The sequence below is a fragment of the Ursus arctos genome, unplaced genomic scaffold (genome assembly GCF_023065955.2).
Source record: "Ursus arctos isolate Adak ecotype North America unplaced genomic scaffold, UrsArc2.0 scaffold_23, whole genome shotgun sequence".
Classification (NCBI taxonomy): domain Eukaryota; kingdom Metazoa; phylum Chordata; class Mammalia; order Carnivora; family Ursidae; genus Ursus; species Ursus arctos.
This window is the reverse complement of record NW_026622908.1, coordinates 16349050-16368729: the sequence shown is the minus strand read 5'-3', so window position 1 is coordinate 16368729 and position 19680 is coordinate 16349050. Positions and strand designations below refer to the sequence as shown.

The following is a 19680-nucleotide window of genomic DNA, read 5'->3' as shown; positions in this document are numbered from 1 at the left end:
TCGAGATGAGTTACAAAGATAAATTAGCACAGAAAATAAAAAAGTAAAGAAATGGAGATGGGAAGGGGATGAAGACGGCAATAAAGATGGAAGAAATAAAAAAGTATAATTAAAATCAGTAGTAAGACTACTAGTCAAAACACAGAACACAGAATGTTTATGTCCTTTGATAAAGGCAACCACAAAATTTATCTGAGTGTCCCAGAAACCACTGCAAAGAGCGAAACGTATGCAGATGCCTCAATAGCCATATCTGCAAAAAAAATTAAAACACACACATGCACAAACACACACACACACAAATCACAGTTGTTCAAAATCAGCCTTCCTCGGGGCGCCGGGGTGGCTCAGTCGTTAAGCATCTGCCTTCGGCTCAGGTCACAATCCCAGAGTCCTAGGATTGAGCCCCACGTCAGGCTCCCTGCTCAGCAAGGAGCCTGCTTCTCCTCTCTAACTCCTGCTTCTCCCTCTCCAACTCCCCCTGCTTGTGTTCCCTCTCTCACTGTCTCTGGCTGTCAAATAAATAAATAAAATCTAAAAAAAAAAAAAAAAAATCAGTCTTCCTACTTATTGCATCTTGAAAAAAATTTCCTATCAGTCCTCATAAAGAAATCACAATAAACTACATTCTCCTCCACCCCCGGAAGTGAACACAATGGGTTTCAAAGCTGTTTTGCTTTTCATATCCCTTGATATAAGCTATGGAATAACATGACTCAGTAAAACCAATTCTAAGAAAGTGAAAATACGATACAAGTATAGTGCAGTCCTTCATAAATTTTATTTCCCCCAAACTTTTTAAAGGAATTAAGTGGCAAAGAGTTCAAAGTCATAATCTAAGACAAGAACCTGGAGTATAGCTATTTTATGTTGTTTGTTAAATAGAAAGGCTATATATTTTACCAATAAGCGAAGCAGGAAATATGGTTGATACACACATATGAAACCTAATGAGCCAAATGAGAATACCTGCCTAAATTAATTAAACAAGTGCTTAATGAGTTTCATTACATAAAAGATGAAGTAGTGCTTACTGGGAATACAATGGTGAATTTGTCCTCCATCCTCCCAAGGTTAGAATATTGGGGGCCACATGCAATTAAATAATTACAGCAATAATAAGGAAAATAAGGTTCAGCGGTGACTGGAGAAGAACCCAACCTGGAAATGAAATGTCAGAAAAGGCTTTTCAAAGAAACCATTATCTAAACTGAGACCTGAAGCAGGTCTAATTCATTCTCCACAAGGCAATCTGAATGTTCTTTACAAAATGCATATCCAATCTAGTTACCCCACGACCCCTGATAAAAACTTTTTAATGGAACCATACTGCTTTTTAAAATAAAGACCAAAATCTTTAATATAGTCCCAGGCCTAGCATTTTCTGATCTCTCTACCTTCTTCCCTTTCTAGCTCTTCTTTGCTGTCTACCCTTAGCTACACTGGTGGTCTTCAGGTTTCTCAAAATTATTTTGCTTTCTCCCACAATCGTATTTTACATGTTGTTCCCTGTCAGGAATGCTCTTTCCTATTCTTTAGATCTAAGTTTATAAGACCTTCTCAAACCCCCACACTAAATCAGAAGTCTGTTAGTCACTCTCAGAGCAGTACATACCTTTCCTTGATGAGAGTTATCACAGTTGAAACACTGCTTTTATTTGTGTGTATTACTTCTGCATTACTGTGCTGCAAAACAAATTACCCTAAGTTTAGGAGCTTAGTACAATAAATATTTATTATCTCATAGTTTCTATGGGTCAGGAATACAGAAGCAGTTTAACCAGGTGATTCTGGCTTGAAGTCCCTCACAAGGTTGTGGTCAGTGTCAGCCAGGACCACAGTCATCGAAAGGCTTGTTTGAGGCTGGAGGATCTGCTTCCAAGATGGCTCACCTACCTGGTGCTGGGTGTTAGCAAGAGGCCTTAATTCCACCCTATGTAGGCTTCTCCATGGGCTACTTTAGCATTCTAATGGTATGGTAACTCCCTACGAAAGCAGTTAATCCAAGAGACAGCAAGCAAGAAGCCACAATTTCTTTTCGAACAGCTTCAGAAGTCAACTACCATCACTTCTGTAATATCTTTCCTTTTGATCTTGAACCCAGTTCACTGTGGGAAGGAACTACAGAAAGCATGAATACCAGGAGGTGAAGATGGTGGGAAGCCATTTCTAAACTGGATATCACAGTGTGTTCACTGATCTGTTTTTTTTTTTTTTCTTAATCTTCCCCAATATATTAAACTCCAGGACCTAGACTAAAGTGACTATAGTAAGCCTGAAATTACCATGAAGTCTGTGCTTAATCTGAGTCATAACTCCCAACCCCAAGGTCCCCTATTTCCTGCCATGTTTCAAAAACATCCACTTTAAAACACTGTATACCTGCGTCCTACCTTCAACTACTCCCTGGCCCAACTACTCCAGAGATATTTTTAAAGTCAATTTTTAATATTCCGAAAATAAAAACTTAAAAAATTACATACCCTAAGATTTTTTATCTTTTTCTTAAATCAGATTACTCTTAAGTAATATTCCCAGTTAGGATTTTGTTCTTTATGACATTACATATTTTAGCAAATCGACATATTAAGACTTTTTATTTTGTAAGCTGCAATTAATTTCCTTATGTATCATTATCTTATATAATGATACATAAGGCAATTATGTATACAATTTCCTACAGACTTCTAAATCTGAGGAAATGAAAATTGGAAGTTAAAAAATATACCTTCTCTTTAATCTTATCAAACTCTTGCTGATTTCCAGAATCAATATTCTGGAAAAATTCAATATTTTATTCAAGTAAAACACGGTAAGATTATAATGCACAGTGAGAAAATAGAAGAATCTGAAATTTGATTTTCATAGAACTTTTCAGGAACTTGTCAATGGTGGCAAAAACAACAAATAAGCAATCAAATAAGCAAACAAAACACTGTACCATGTAACAAAAATGAAGAAATAATTCTCATCTAATATACCACATGCCATACCAAAGTGAATTTCAAAGGACAGATGACTGAAAAACTCACTTTAGGGTAAATATAAACTCAATTATAGTTTATGAAAATCTCATGAGGGAAAAACCCCCACAGAATGAACTTAAAAGCAGCTGAAATTAATTTAATTGATTTAATAGATTTATTTTAAGATTATTAAGGGCCCATGATAAAAAGAGAAAGACAGAACAAATTATTTTCTACCAGTTTAAAACACAGACTAATGTATTAAGGTTAAGGGACATGAACAAATTGGATTTTATGAAATATCTAATTTTTCTCACATGAAATGATATATATTTTAATATAGAAGAAATGTAACTTAATAAAGAGATGCCACCCATGCATATAATTGTGATATAATTACACAGTGCCATTTCAATCAGCTAGGTGACCATCAGTGCTCCATTTCAAGACGGTATCTGTTGCTATGACCTTTACAGGGGAAAAAAAAAAAGTTTCCATTTTTACAACTCTGGCTTATCTGCAGGGAAACCCAAGAAGCATAGCAATTAATGCTAATCACAATGATTTTCTTGGCATGGGCATTTCTCCCAGGAAAGGGACTGAAAGTAGGAATATATTTTACAAAGCATGTATACTTCAGGAATTACTTCTAATCTTCACTATTAAGGATAGGGTTTTACTTCACAAAGGAAGCTAAAAACCTCATCAAACCCCGCTTATCCCTAATCATTTTTTTATCATCCTAAATTTTTATTTAAAATGGAAACTATTGTTCCATATTACAAAAGTCACCTAATTTAAAATAAGGGCAGTATCTAAATAGCACAACTTGACTTTACTCTTTCAAAAGCAATATTTTTTATTAATTAAGATCACCAGTAGTAAACTGCTGCAAATGAGATGATTCTTCCAAAATAACAAAAACTGTTAACATTAGACAAAGGTGACACTATTAAAAGTTTATCAGTTTGAGCAAAAGATGAAACTGCAATGATTCTACTGCATTTTAGTGCATTTGGATATGTTCACAAGCAAACAGAAATTCAGTGATTACAATTTTAAGCAACACATTTACTGATGGCAAGAAAAAATGAGAATAAACATTTAAATGGGCAAGATAAGGCATTCGCACCTGTCTTCATATAGAAAAGGAATGCTTGGAAGTTAGCAGAAAGGAAGTACTAATGTGCATATGTTGGCTAATTGAATTTAAATAATAATAAAAAAAAACCTTAAAAAAAAAAAAGGAAGTAAAATGCAATGTAGTTAAAAGACAAATTGTGCTGAAATCATACTCTTCACCAAATCTGGTCAAGAATTCTTACCAGGTCATAAAATGTTAACATAACTTGGCTGCCAGCTACATCCAGGCTGGGGGTCTCTTGGTGGAAGGAGTTAATGAGGACAAGAGGCTAAGATGTAAGAAAACTTTACTACTTTGTACATTTCAACTTTTTATCAGGATTCTCCTTGAAACTTTGTTGCCAGGTAATTCCCTGCCTCCTGTCTCTATCATACTAGGTCACAGCGCAAAACAGAACCCTTTTCCTTAGATCCAATCCACATTACTCTGTGCTTTCTTTCCCCTAACCCAGTGGTGCTCAACGGGGGCATTTTGAAATGTGCTTAGCCTGTACAAAGAATTAGAGGATGCCACCAGGTTTTAATGGATGAGGTACAGGAATGCTGGATGTCTTGCAATGCACAGCACAGTGCTGCAAAAGAATCCAAATTCTATATGACATATAGTTCAGGAAGGGGGTGGAAGAAAGGGGAGAACAATTAAGTCTGAAACTGAACTTTAATTTACATCTCACACAGTACTTATTACAAGGATTTAATATATAGTGAATTTTCTAGGAATGCAACTATTGTGTAAATTGAGAAAAGCTTTACCAAGAATAGCTTTCCATTTCAGAAAATCTATTCACATTTAGCAATGCCACTTGTCATATTTAAGTAGTCAATAGTCAATACAATATACCTTTGTCAGTCTGCAGAGGTTGCAGCCAATCATTCTGATTTTTAAGTACAAACTCTGATACTTTGAGAATATGTCCATCTCAAATCCAGTGACCTCCACATCTTACAGTCAGTTACTAGAACTTCTCATAAGCTCAAGATGTCCTAACTGAACAATTTTTAATTCAAATACCCTAATCTTTAAGCAAGTACTCTACTTTTCACATGTATAAAACCACTTAAGTTCTTGCTCACTTTCTCCCTGTCCATACTACTTATTTACTGCTTCATCCCTCATGTTTCAAGTACAAAAATAATAATCAGAACTATAATTTATAGAGTATTTACTATGTGCCAGGCACACTTTACATGTAAACATTTATGAACCCTCACAATATTCCAGTGTAGAGGAACTACAATTATCTCCATTTCTAGTTGAAAATCAAGGCATAGGAAGATAGTGTAACTTGCCTGTAGTCACACTGCTAATCAGTAGCAAAATTCTAGAGTTCAAGCTCTTAACCACTACACCACACTGCATTTCTCAATGACTCTTCCAAATTTTTAACAATCTCCTAAAACCCCTACTTTAATAAATTCTTCAAACAACCCTCAGATTTACAGACAACATTGCCTTTGACCTTATCATGAAAATAAAGGCACTCAGGCTAGACTCCTCACAATTTTTGTGACACTTACTTACAAACTTAACTTTAATCACACCCATCCTCACTTCAAGTCCCCAAGAATGAAATGATTCTCCTCTACTCAAGGCCACTCTAGTACCTGTGTTCTTGAAATCAAGGCTCTCCGGCTTTTACCAGATATCCCCTCTCCTGTATCTTCAAACTTTCAGTCTGCCCTACTCCATTGTCACAAAAGTCAGTCAGTTTCTACTTCTACCTATCTACCCACCCTCCTACTCACCCATATACATACATACGTACACACATACATAAAACCCTGCCTTCACATATTCCATCCATATTCTCTTCTTTACTCATCCAAATTTTTTCATATCAGTTTATACTTGCTCTCTCTTTCTGTCCTTTCCATATAGGAATCTAGTATCTAATGAATAATTACTCCATTGAAACTGCTTTTTCCCTAAGGTACTCACTTAACTGTTTAAACAGTATTTTTCAGTTTCTACCTTTCTGAAATCTGGGTGCATTTTCCATTGTTGGTGGGCCTATATTTTAAAGCTCTATTTCTTTGGCTTCCAGACCATCAGAGTCTCCTGGCTCTCTGCATGCCTCTTTAACCATTCCTTTTCTCTTGTTCCTTAAGTTGCTTCTACCTCGTTACCTTTTTGGTTTTAACAATGTCTTGCTGATGACTCCTTAAATTATTATTTCTAATCTGGTCTTCTCCTCCTTGCTTCAGACTAATCCAGACAACTGCCTTCTATACAGGAGAACCTAGATTGTCCCTGAGGCACCTCAAATACAAATCAAAAATTAATTCATCATCTTTCTCCCAAACCTGATCTTCCTCCATTATTCTTCATATCATGTAGCAGCACCATCCTCCATCTGGTTACCCACACAAAAAAGAAGAGAGTGATGTTAAGCTTTCCTCTTTACCCAATCCACAGCCACAACCACTCATTTTTCAACTCCTTCCTTCACACACTAATTACTGTTGTTTTTGTTCAGATATCTATAATCTTTTATCTAATATAAAACATCAGCCTCCTTGCTTACAAATTCACCCAACATATATAGCCATCTGAGGAGCCTATAAAAAAATGGAAATTTAATCAGGTCACTCCTTGTCTTATACTCTTCAAAGATTCTTCACTGCCACAAGAAAAATCTCCACGCATCTTGATCAACTAGCCTAATGGTATTCTGCTAGGATGATGACTTAAATAAAATTGTTGAGCTCTCACTGAATACAAAGCGAAGGGGCACACACACAAGCATACATACACACATCTCTACAACAAGTAGCATACAATCCAGTCATAACTACTGACAATTAACATATTAGCCAGACAACTTAACAGGTAGTTCCTCCCAGAATATTTTCATTTTATAGAGACTCTTGCTTACACTTAATGGTAATAAGTCCTTAAGATACAGAGATTGGTGAAAAGTCATCCCAAGAGAATAAAGTATTCAGTCAGTTCTGGCAGGGAAAAAAAAATGGTGGCATGCTCAAATTTGGTAATTTGAGAATAAAAGTTTAATTAAGGGACTACTTACAAAGACGTAGACAGAGTTTAAGGGATAGAGAACAGGGAACAGCGCACAGTTCCTGGGGTAGAGAACAGGGAACAGTGCACAGTTCCTGGGGATCTGACAACAACAAGAAACATTACCATCCCTGAAGGGCAAGAGGAATAAGTGATTATCAGTGATTATCAAAGAGGGTTAGCTATATAGTAAAGGCCTCCTGACAGGAAGTATAGCTTTTAGGAGGGGAAACTAGCCAATTCAAGGTAACACAAGGGAGGGTACCAGGGGAATAAATACCGTGACTTCACTTTCCCCTCACCCTCCAATCTCCAGCTGGTGTCATCCATTTATGTAATCCAACCAGAAGCCAAAGGGCAGGGGAGCCAGATGATGTAGTTGGGAAAGGTCAGCCTCCAAGGACACAAATAGGGTAGAGAGGGATCTGGAAAGGTAAACGGAAGATGTCCAGTCCATTTATAAAGTCGACTCTGATAACTACAAATTATCTGGTATAGTTTATAAGAGCCCTTAAAGAGGATACAGTTCCAGAATCTTCCTCTTCTGTATTAGGAATTGAAGTTTAGGCAATCAAATGACATTTCCAAGTTTACATTATCACTTTGAAGCAATACATGTACTAAAAGCTAAGTCAGGTGACAATTTCTATTACACCACATGAGTTCTGTAAACTTCCAATTAAACAATGAAATACTCAAGCCTCCAAAAGCATAAATATCTTTCCAAGTTTTTCTCAAAAGCCACCTTCTCCATAGTGCATCTTCTGAAGACCCGTATTTAACGTAATCGCTGCCTCTGCTAACTTGAATAACATACCTTTCTTATAACACTTATCTTTTCAACTAATATTACTATTATGGTTATCTACATATGGATTATTCTCACCTGTTGAATTATGAACCCTGGGAGAAATTTAATTCCATCCCCACACATACCACCCAACAAACACATGGCTGCCTTAATGGTGTGCTCCTTATGTGAGAGAAAACCCACCCCTTTTCTCTATGAATTCCTAAGCTACTTCATACCTGAGCTCTTTCTCCACCAACTCTAGATTTAGATGATCAAATTGTATTGTGTCTTCTTAATTTATGTCTTCCACAAACATAAAATAAGCCTTCAGTTAAAAGATAAAATCTTCTGACTATTGATTATTCCCTCTTTATTTATTCACCCACTATTTTGGTAACCCCTAGGTCCCCAAACACAATGCTAGACAACATGAAAAACATTCAATACATACTTATTGGATTGAATTTTTTTTTTAAGATTTTATTTATTTGAAAGAGAGAGAGCAGGAGAGCACAAGCAGGGACAGCAGCAGAGGGAGAGGGAGAAGCTGACTCCCCGCTGAGCAGGGAGCCTGATGTGGGCCTAAATCCCAGGACTCTGGGATCATGACCCCAGCCAAAGGCAGTCGCTTAACCAACTGAGCCACCCAAGCACCCCTGGATTGAATTTTTAAAGTTTTTTTAAAGCGTACAAAAGAACTATAAGTAATTTGATATAACTTAAACATTTTCCCTCTAGACATTATGTTAGAAAGAAAAAAGTACAACAAATATCAAAGTATATGAGTGTACCTTTCTTCTGCAATCTAACAAAATCAATATAATAAAATGCTATGAAAATTGGGGGGAAATCTGGGTGCCTGTGTGGCTCAGTCGATTAAGCTTCTGCCTTCGGCTCAGGTCATGATTCCAGGTTCCTGGGATCAAGCCCCACATAGGGCTCCCTGCTCAGCAAGGAGCCTGCTTCTCTCTCTCCTTCCTGCTTGTGCTCCCTGTCGCTATCTCTGTCTATCTCTCTCAAATAAATAAATAAAATATTTTTAAAACAAAGATAAGAACAGAAAATCGGAGAGAAATCTAAACAATTTCAAATGTTCAAGATAACGACAAATATCTATTCATAGACATGTTGACCTAAAGTCCACTGACCTGCTGTGTAAATGAACTGAATCTAAAAGAGTTCTCATTTCTGAGTCAGGAGACTAAATTAACATAACAAAAAAGAAAAACATCAAAAGCTAATTGATGTGTTTTGTCAATTTAATGTTTCTGTGCTCTGCGAAAACACCATTAGTACTATAAATAGTCTAAAAAATTCTGTTAATAGTCAATGCATTCCCCAAATCATCAAAGATAATTAAATAATAAAGCTTCACCTATAAAATGTGCATGACCAGAAAACTAGTTTGAAAGAATTTAGTTTCCCCACTCACATTTTAACATCATATAGCCCTGAATTTAGTAAAGAGAAAAATAGTGAATGCATGATTTCTGCTCCTTTTTGAACTTTTACACAAAACATGAGAAAACAAAAGCACAACCAAAGATTCATATAAAATGCTCATTGCCCAAAAAAAAAAAAAAAAAAAAGTTAAGTTTCTATCTCTGGCAGTAATATCATCTGATGGAAAACTATACAAAATGTAACACTCCAATTTTTAAGAATCTTGAAAATGTTTATAGCAAGCATACACATTTCATGTTAATTTTCAGCAAGTGACAATAAATTTACAAAAACCATACTCCCTGAATGCCTTTCTTACATATCATACAAACTCCATTTTCAATTCTGAATATTATATAAATGTGAGCTAAATTATTATTTTAAATACTCTTATAGACCATAAGTGTGGTATATAGTGCACCTAATAGCAGCATGCATTCATTTAGAGATTATACTATTATTCCTAGTTAATTGGTTTTCTATTCTCAAATTTATTTATTTATTTATTTATTTTTTTTTTTATTTTTTTTTTTTTTTACCCAATCTATACAATACTACCAATACATAAGTATGGAAGCAAGGTTTATGCCTTGATTAAAACGGGTGCCATAGGAAATGCCTACAGATCATTCAATGGAAACTCACACACAAGAAGGTCCTTGCTCTTCGTCATTAGGTATGAATATCATATATAATTCATCAAGTAGGTCCAAAAAGACAAAATTAAAATTCACAACTTAAGTAAGTGTTCCCTGTTCCTTAATTTAACCAAACCCACCCCAGTCTCTGAAAGGTAATAAGCCAACTAGTAGGTTGAATGTTAGCCTAAAGCACTGAAGCTATAAGCACATGGAAGGAAATATAGCAAAATTCAAATAATGGACCAGAGATTGGTAACCTCCTGTTCCAAACTGGCACCTCTAAACTGCCTGAGCAATTTCCTTGGAATTCCTTTTTGTAAGCAAATGTGTCAAGATCAGTAGTGAAGTATTAGTTTGATTAGTTGGATCTATGTGGTAAAGTTTACTCAACATAAAACAATAGCAATGAAAAGCTTTCAAATAAATTAAAGTCATTTTACAAGATTTAGTTTCTAGATGAAATACACATATATTGTAGCAAGTGGGTGTTTGGGAATTTGGATGAAATATTGTTAATTACAGCAAGGGAAGAGTTAATCCTAAATATAAATAAGAAAACAGTCCAGGTATTGAAGGTGTTATAAATCATTTTTACCTTTTACTTGAGCTATTCACAGTACCAGAAAACCACCTTTTCCTTCAAACCCTGGGCTGTTGGGCCAAAAGTAATTAAGTAGATTAGACTAGGTAGCCATTCACATACCAACTTAGCTTTATATACCTACCAACTTCTCTAACCCCTTCTTTTTCTATCTCCCAAATTCTTCTACAGCTTTGATATTCAATGTGTTACCGGAGAATTTCTTTTATCTGCCTTGATAATCATATCTATTCTTGAGAGTTTAAATATCACCTATGTGGTATATTCAATCTCCATATCTAGTTCCAACCTCTGGTCTCTAATTTCTGTTGGTGAACATTTCAAATGAAAGCCCCACCTCTTCAAACCCAATTGTCCCTCTTTCCAAGTCTACCCTCAAATGGGTTTCAAATCCAGGTTCCATGCCAAACCTAAGGTCAATGAGAAAGAGGAAAGTATCAAGGTTCCAGATTTCCCACAGGATAAAGTTCCTGTATCATTAGCATTTCTTAGACATTCCACCATGTTCCGAAATTTTGCCTCCCTAAGCACATGTTGCTTTCTCATACCTTTTTGCCTTTGTACAAATAGTTGTCTCTACGAGAATTCCCTTCCTCTCATCTACTTAGAAAACTCAGTTACTTCTGAAAATGTGTATTAGCTTCATCTCTTCTGTGAAACCCACAGTTTCCCTTACTATTATCCCAAAGCAATCTATACTTATCTCTATTATAGAATGCTTTATACCAGAGAGCTCTTTTACCACAGACTGCTTCTTTTTTGTATCCCTATTACCTAACACAGTGTCTAACATAAAAATGGTGGTTTAATAAATGTCAGCTTCATTCTGTGTTTTTTACCTGCTAAACCTCTCTCAAATCTGCCCGTTCCTCTCAAACTCCACAACTATCACCACTCATGATTTTTGTCTGGATGAAAGCCTCATAATTGGTCTGGACCAATCCATTCTCAATAGTATAGATAAAATGATCTTTGAAAAAGGCAAACCTAATTATCCCTCTGCAACTCCCTCTCCAGACTCACCTTTCACTACTTTACCTTTTCATTTTCAACCTACGCAGTGGCTAGCTTATAATCCTTCATTCTCACCATGCTTCCATCCAACATAAAACCTTTACAGGTGTACTCTCTTCTCTCTTTGGTGTTCTTTGCTCTCCTCTTTACCTGTTTAATTCTTGAGATTCTTGGCTTATAGTTACTTCTGCCTCAGCCAAGCCTTACCCAACCTCTCTGACTAGTTTAAATCCTCCCCTTAAGTGATCTCATACTACCATATATTCTCTTTCATAGCAGTGGAATTTCACATTCATTTGGATGATTATTTCATAAATGCCTGTCTTTTCTACTAAATTACAAGCTCTTAGGAACTAAGATCATGTCTAATTTTGCTCCACATTGTACCCCAGCACCAAAAGCTCTGTACCTGCTATTAGTAGAAACTATATATTTATGAATATATAAATACTTATTGAACAAGAGAATGGTTTTATTGTCACACTGAAACTCAGACCTAACAGCTCAGTGTCATTTTATCACTTCTCCCTATCTTCTCTTCTCTTTATCCAATCACTTGCCACATCTATCTCCTTAACATCTCTCTTATCAGTATCTTTTTTGTTATTCCTCCATTCAGTAATTATCTCAACTATATTTATGGGGAATCTTCTACGTGCCAGACATTGTCTTCAAGGTTGAGGGTAGGGTTGTAGAAAAATAGCCAAAACTCCAAGCTCTCATGGAACTTATACTCTAAGATCCTGTGGAGGGAGGGTATAGAAGAGGGGCAACAGAGAGGTAAGATGAAAATAAAATATATGTCATGTTAATGATAAATGCTGAAGAAAATGGGTAAAAAAAAAAAAGGCAAGGAAAGGGGATATCAAATATTGGGGGATGGTATTTGAAATTTTAGATAGAGTAGCCAGGGAAGGCATTTCTGAAAAAGTGTCATTTAAATAAAGACCAGAAGTAAAGAAGCTATCATGTGGATATCTAAGGGATGAGTATCTGAGGTTTTTTGACTCTACTTTCACCTAGAAACTCCCCAATTTGCTTAGATTAGCTCTATGGGGAAATTTAGTGAAGAAGACCTTGCTGTAAGTCCGCATATGAGGAAATGAGCACCAGCAGAAAAGTTAAAAAAAAAAAAAAAAGGATCTAGAAATACATAGCCATGTAGGGATTTAGATAAGGGAGAAATTAATCCACTAAGAATATCACTGTTACACAGAACAGAAAAAGAATGGATATTCAAAATTACTACCTTAAATCAATTAAGAAAGGTTTAATTTAGATACATATATTCTAAGGTAAGTAAGTTTACATTTTGGAAACGTAAGATTTTAGAAGACTTTTATCCAAAATCAATACAAAACAGAATGAGTGAACAAAAACAGTTATAGTACTTAAAGTGGTAACTGAATATGCAATCACTCTAATTCAAAATCAAACATAAGTGTTAGCAATGGTTTACTGTTTTCTCATTTAACTAGTTAATTCTTGTTCTCCCATTATCACAGAAGTACAGTGAAAAGAGTGAGAGACCTGTGCAACACTGTGGTTAACCTCCTAAAGGGACATAACGAACTTAGTGAGAAATGCAGTCTTGAATACTATTTAAAATGTAAATTAATATCGTAGTTTTCATATCACAATGCAAATGAATACCTGCCTCTGCATATCATAAAATCCCCTACTTCACAGATATATTTATATATTATTATTTTTTTTAAAGATTTTATTTATTTATTTGACAGAGATAGAGACAGCCAGTGAAAGAGGGAACACAAGCAGGGGGAGTGGGAGAGGAAGAAGCAGGCTCATAGCGGAGGAGCCTGATGCGGGGCTCGATCCCAGAATGCTGGGATCACGCCCTGAGCTGAAGGCACACGCTTAACCGCTGTGCCACCCAGGCGCCCCTATATTTATATATTTTTAACTCAATTAGAGTTTGCTTCTATTTCAGCAAAATGAAAATCTATAAAATGGATTAACTTTGATGTATCATTTAACATTCATTTTGTTAACTATATTAATAACAGTTTCCCATCCTGAAATCTAGCTGCCCCTCCCTTACCTTCTATAGGAAACTCTAAACTGTTTTTGGTGGGTACCAGATTATATTCTTGTTTCCTCAAATGAAAGAAAAACATGTACCTTGCTATGCTCTGAATGTGTGTGTGTCTACCTAAAATTCTTATGTTGAAATCCTAACCCCCAAAGAGGATGGTATTAGGAGGTAGGCTCCTTTGGGAGGTGCTTAAATCATGAGGATGGAGCCCTCATAAATGGGATTAGTGCCCTATAAAAGAACCTCCAGAGAGATCGCTAGCCTGTTCTACCAGCTGAGGATACAATAAGAAGGTGCCAGCTACGAACCAGGAAGAGATCCCTTGCCCTACCATGCCAGCACTATGATCCTGGACTCACAACCACCAGAACTGTGAGAAATAAATATATGTTGTTTATAAACCACCCAATCTGTGGGGTTTTGTTACAGCAGCCCAAATGAACTAAATATATCCAGCCGGTAGTCAATACTTATTTATCGATTAGCTATGAACAAGAACATTCTGATTTTTATGATTACGTCTTCAGAAAATATATTTCTGGCAAAAGTCATTCATTAATCATTTATAAAAACAATTACTTTCTGGATTTTTTTCCATATGTAATTATAAAACCAATGTGTCAAGTAAGATAGCTTAGATGTAATAAAAAATTCAGAACAGAACACACAGAAAATAAAACAAACAAAAAAAGGTTAGTTTTAAATAGATACCAATTGCAAAATACATTCAGCATAATCAAACCATAATGGTGTCAATCTACACATAGAAGATTTTACAGGGACTGGAGAATCTGACACTAACATCGCTTCTCACCCATGGCTTTCAATAGTCACATTAAGCAGAACAAATTAAATGTCCCTGATAAAGGTTTCTCAAATAATTTCTAATACTTAATTTGAATAAGTTATGAAATAATTTTTTTGTTTGTTTTGTATGTTATGAATCATGCCTCTAAGCTAACGGCTTTTCATGGAAAACTTCATAACTTTAGAAAAATCTGGGCAGTTTCTATTACCAATATGATATTACAAAAACAAACATTAACACACAAAAAATTATACATTTCTCTCTCATAGGTATCTCTATTCTTACTTCTAAAAATCTCATTTTGTATTTAAGTTCTAAAGTAGTCCTTAGCAAGAGAAATTGGTTTCATGTTCATTAAGATGATTTGCTATTTTGACAATTTTTAAACTGAAGCAAAATCAAGGTGTTTTTTGTTTTTTGGATTTTTTTGTTTTGTTTCATTACTTGAAACATGCATTATACAACATGTAGTTTCATTCAGGTAGGGATAGGTCTATTCCCACATGCTTCTACACATACATTTACAAACACATATATATCAGCGAAAGAAAATGTTACTTGAATGATCATTTATACACAGTGTAGTTTTAGTGAATTAAGCATATAGCTATTCCCATATGCCTCTACACAATGTGTAGAAACTTTCAAAGAAAGAAGATTATACTTGAAAGACAGATTATACACAGTAGTTATTCCCGTACACTATTTCCCATATGCTTCTATATATATGTTTACAAACACCTGTATCTTAATGGCACAAAACCAGACACACAGATCAATGAACAGAACAGAAAACCCAGAAATGAACCCACAATTATACAGTCAATTAATCTTCGACAAAGCAGGAAAGAATAGCCAATGGAAAAAAGAGTTTCTTCAACGAATGATGTTGGAAAATCTGGACAGCAACATGCAGAAGAATGAAACTGGACCACTTTCTTACAACATACACAAAAATAAATTCAAAATGGATGAAAGACCTAAATGTGAGACAGGTAACCATTAAAATCCTAGAGGACAACACAGGCCATAGCAACTTCTTACTAGATACGTTTCCTGAGGCAAGGGAAACAAAAGCAAAAATAAACTATTGAAAATTCATCAAAATAAAATCCTTCTGCACAGCAAAGGAAATAATCAACAAAACTAAAAGGCAGCCTATGGAACGGGAGAAGATACTTGCAAATAACATATCCAGTAAAGGGTTAGTATCTAAAATATATAAAGAACTTATGAAACTCAACACCCAAAAAAAACCCAAATAATCCAGTTAAAAAATGCACAGAAGACATGAATAGACATTTTTCCAAAGAAGACATACAAATGGCCAACAGACACACGGAGACGTTCAACATCACTGATCATCAGGGAAATACAAGTCAAAACTACAATGAGATATCACCTCACACCAGTCAGAATGGCTAAACTTAACAAGAAACAACAGGTGCTAGTAAGGATGTGGAGAAAGATGTTCTATTCAAAAATGTTGGTTTCACATGTGTGGCTCAAAAAAATCATCTTGGTGATGATATCCTATACTGATGGAAAAGTTAGTCTTCATAGGACCATTATGAAGGCTCAGTGGATTAAGCGTCTGCCTTCTGCTTAGGTCATAATTCCAGGGTCCTGGGATCTGCCTCACCTATCCAGGCTCCCTGCTCTGCGGGGAGCCTGCTTCTCCCTTTCCCTCTGCCCACCTCCATCTCGTGCTCTCTCTATCTCTCCCTCTCTCTCTCAAATAAATAAATAAAATATTTAAAAAAAAAAAGGTGAGGGGAGACTGAATTTAATTCTTTCATGATTTCTGCTACAAAGGAAGAATATCAAAACATAATGAAGCATATGGTAGTAAGGTCCCAGAGAAAGGAGTGAAAACATAAAGATGGAAATTCATGAAGTTTGTTTCCCTTTTTAGTATTAGAACTGTTCCTTCAAATAATCCTCTGACAGTTTCCTTCCCTTGACCCTACCCGTTCCCTCTACCTTCATTTCTAAGCCTCAGTCACTTAATAAGCTCTAGTCAATTTACCCCATACTTTTCTTAGAGCAATATATCTCCATCTCCTATCATTATAAATACACAGTTTCCTTGCCAGAATGAAAGATCAATCTTGGAACATGCTCTGAAAAACCCAGAGAACTGACCAATGAGATGGGTCAGGACTCCTCTGCAGAGTGTTGTGATGGCAAAAGCAGCATAATGTGCTCCGAATGACTGGTACTAACATAGTCCCTAGTATGCTCGGGAGACTAATGATATATTCTCTAGGGATATTAGGCCAAATTGACTGACTTCAGCGATTAAGGGACCTAATAGAGATCCTGAAGATCTTATAGGCTAACCACTAGATACCTAAGAACTAACACTAATGGTGGAAGAAAAAAAGCACACTGCATAATCTGATTATTAGCTAGAAGCATTCAAATCCAACCAATATCATTTATTACTACATGGTTCCAGTAGAACAGAAGCACTAGAAATATTTCCTTTCCTACTTTCTACATTTAACATATTTTGTACAAAAGGCTACTGAGATCAGAACTAATAAAGAGCATAGACAATAATATATGAAAGCACTGTACCAATAGTAAAGTCTTATACAACTCTATGTTATTATTCTTAATAATACTCTCCCCAGCAAACATTGGCCTCATGTGGAACCCTCCATCTTTATGAATATATTCAATATCAAGAGTTAATTTATTTTGCTTTCCAGGAAGAAAATATGTGTGTGTGTGTATGTATGTGTGTGTGTGTGTGTGTGTGTGTGTGTGTGTATCAAAAGAAAAGGTTAGGTTTTATCTGGAAATATAATGTTAAATACAGAAAAATACTGTATACCACTCAGAGCAAATAAATATGACAAGGATAAAATACATGCTTAAATTAGCATGAAATGGGACATAACAACATCTCATATATTGAAGACCCAAACAAACAAGTAAAAAGTTTACACAGAACAAGAAGAAAAAAATAAATAACTATAAAAAATACACATAAACACTTTCGAAACATTCATCAAAGTAAATAAAACCTTTAAATGCACATTACCTCCTGGTAAATGGTAATTGTTTCACTCAAGGGAAACAAAAACTAACACTACCAAAAAAGAAGAAAAAGAGGGTTCACAGAACGTTATAAGAAGATGAGTCATCATAAAGCTTTGCAACTTGGTTTATTATAAAATAACATTTTAAGTATGCTACTTACAGCTCAGTAGTTTGTTATTTGAGGAGAAAGTAGTGGAAGAAAAGTAAATAAAATGTTATAAGAACTTACAAGGTCAGGGTATACTTCCTACCACTCTAAACAAAAATAATATGGGACTTAGAAAAACAAAAGGAAAGGAAAGAACCACTGGACCTAACCTCTTGAAATAACTATGATTAGACTATTGATTAAGGACTAGTGCTGACTGACCTAAATAGAAAGTAACCAGTACCCAAGATGACTCATGAGAATGTGCTTTGTGAACCAAAAAACGTCACTTATTTCTCCTCCGTTTTCTTTGAACTTCCCTTCTAGAATGGACCTCTGTTTTCTTCCTGGGTCTCTAATTTACCGAACTAGAAGAATGGCTCTTAAATAAATTTCAAAAATCAGTACATATATATCTGACTTTTAGACATAGAGGAACATCATTTTTCATAACCACAGAAACACATTTTTTGGAGGTTATACTTGGACCAGTGATTTTTATTTTTATTTTTTTTTAAGATTTTATTTGTTTGACAGAGAGAGAGAGAGAGAGCGAGCGCATAAGCAGGGGGAGAGGCAGAGGGAGAGGGAGAAGCAGGCTTCCTGCTGAGCAGAGAGCCTGATGAGACTCAGGGCTCCATCCCAGGACCCTGGGATCATGACCTGAGACGAAGGCAGAATTTCACCAACTGAGCCACCCAGATGCCCCTGAACCAGCAATTTTTAAAACTGTAGTCTCTGATTACCTTTAAAGTTGAACTTAAAATTTAAAAATCTTAACTATATTTTAGTGGTAACAAGTAATAAAGATTTAGCTTCTGGACTACAAAAAAGACCAAATTATAAGAAGATAATTTAAAGACATTGGCTAGGCAACAGAATCAAGTAAGTTATTGGCCTTATTTATCCTATGCCCTCTATTTATAATTTGCTTCTAAACTCTAATGAAGAAAATTACATTCAGAGACAAAAATGCATTAATTCATTGACAGAAAAGCAAGAATATTCTCATGGATGCTCAACTTACTGGAAAGAGTAGATATACATTCAAGAAATACACTGTACTTATTAAAGATTTCAATATGAAATTATAATTATACATATGTATTTACATAAATGGTTTACATATATGTAAGATAAATATTTTAAATACTATCATGTTATTATGAAAAAATAAGCATAAACAAGTTATTTTCCTTTTAGTTTTAAGTGACACATTTTTATCAAAAATTTTAATTGTTAAAGAAACTAACATTTTACATATGACTGAGTAGCTCCTTTAGCTAGAAAAACCTTATTTGTTTATATATACGTAGCAAAATTTTAAAAAGTAACCAGAAAACTCCTTTCTGTATCAATTCTCCACACTTTTTATAACAAGATACGAACAAACATTTTATAAATAACATTTACTATATACATTCCCATTACAGAAAATATGTTAAATTTACCAGTGGGTTCCATATTCCCATATGCTCCACCCCAAAACTCTAAAAGGAATTTCTAAATTTGACGCTCTGAGTAAGATGGGATTTACTAATATACATTAGCATTTTCATAAACTGTAAATTTTATTAAAAATATTTGATAAGAAAAAATTTTTAATAAATGATCAAAGATAAGAATTCAGTATTTGTCTGTTTTGTGTTTAATACTGTTAACTCCCTATAAAATTTAACTCCCTATAATACTTTAACAGTATGTAAAATGTTCATGATATCACCAGGTGATGTAGCAATCTATAAATGCTTAATAGCCCAAATGAAAGATAACAAAATAAATGTCAGTAATGAAACATTACATATAATAAACACAAAGCTAATCATGAAATCCAACACTAATGGGATTTTTAAATATATATTAAAGACACTTTAGAAGTATACATAGAAAAAAATCTGCAAGTATAAAATCTGCAAAAGAAAAATAAAAAAGCAACAATATTCATTTTACTTGAATGCTTCACAGAATTATAAAACAATCATCTATTCATAGAAACC

The 19680-nt window shown here is 34.9% G+C and overlaps 1 protein-coding gene across 7 annotated transcripts in view; it reads right to left on the bottom strand.

The window, feature by feature from the left end:
- METTL15 (methyltransferase 15, mitochondrial 12S rRNA N4-cytidine) overlaps positions 1-19680 on the bottom strand; it is a 179732-nt gene that overhangs the window by 145417 nt on the left and 14635 nt on the right. For 2 of the 7 annotated variants that reach the window (XM_057317054.1, XM_057317053.1), the window contains exons 3-4: positions 1616-1686; positions 1035-1161 (exon numbers count right to left, since the gene is read on the bottom strand). The exons of 4 other annotated variants lie outside the window; for them this stretch is intronic. In XM_057317054.1, coding sequence (XP_057173037.1) covers positions 1035-1161; positions 1616-1686 — 198 coding nt within the window. The remainder of the gene's footprint in view (positions 1-1034; positions 1162-1615; positions 1687-19680) is intronic. One more of the 7 variants, XM_048213943.2, reaches the window with a different exon arrangement.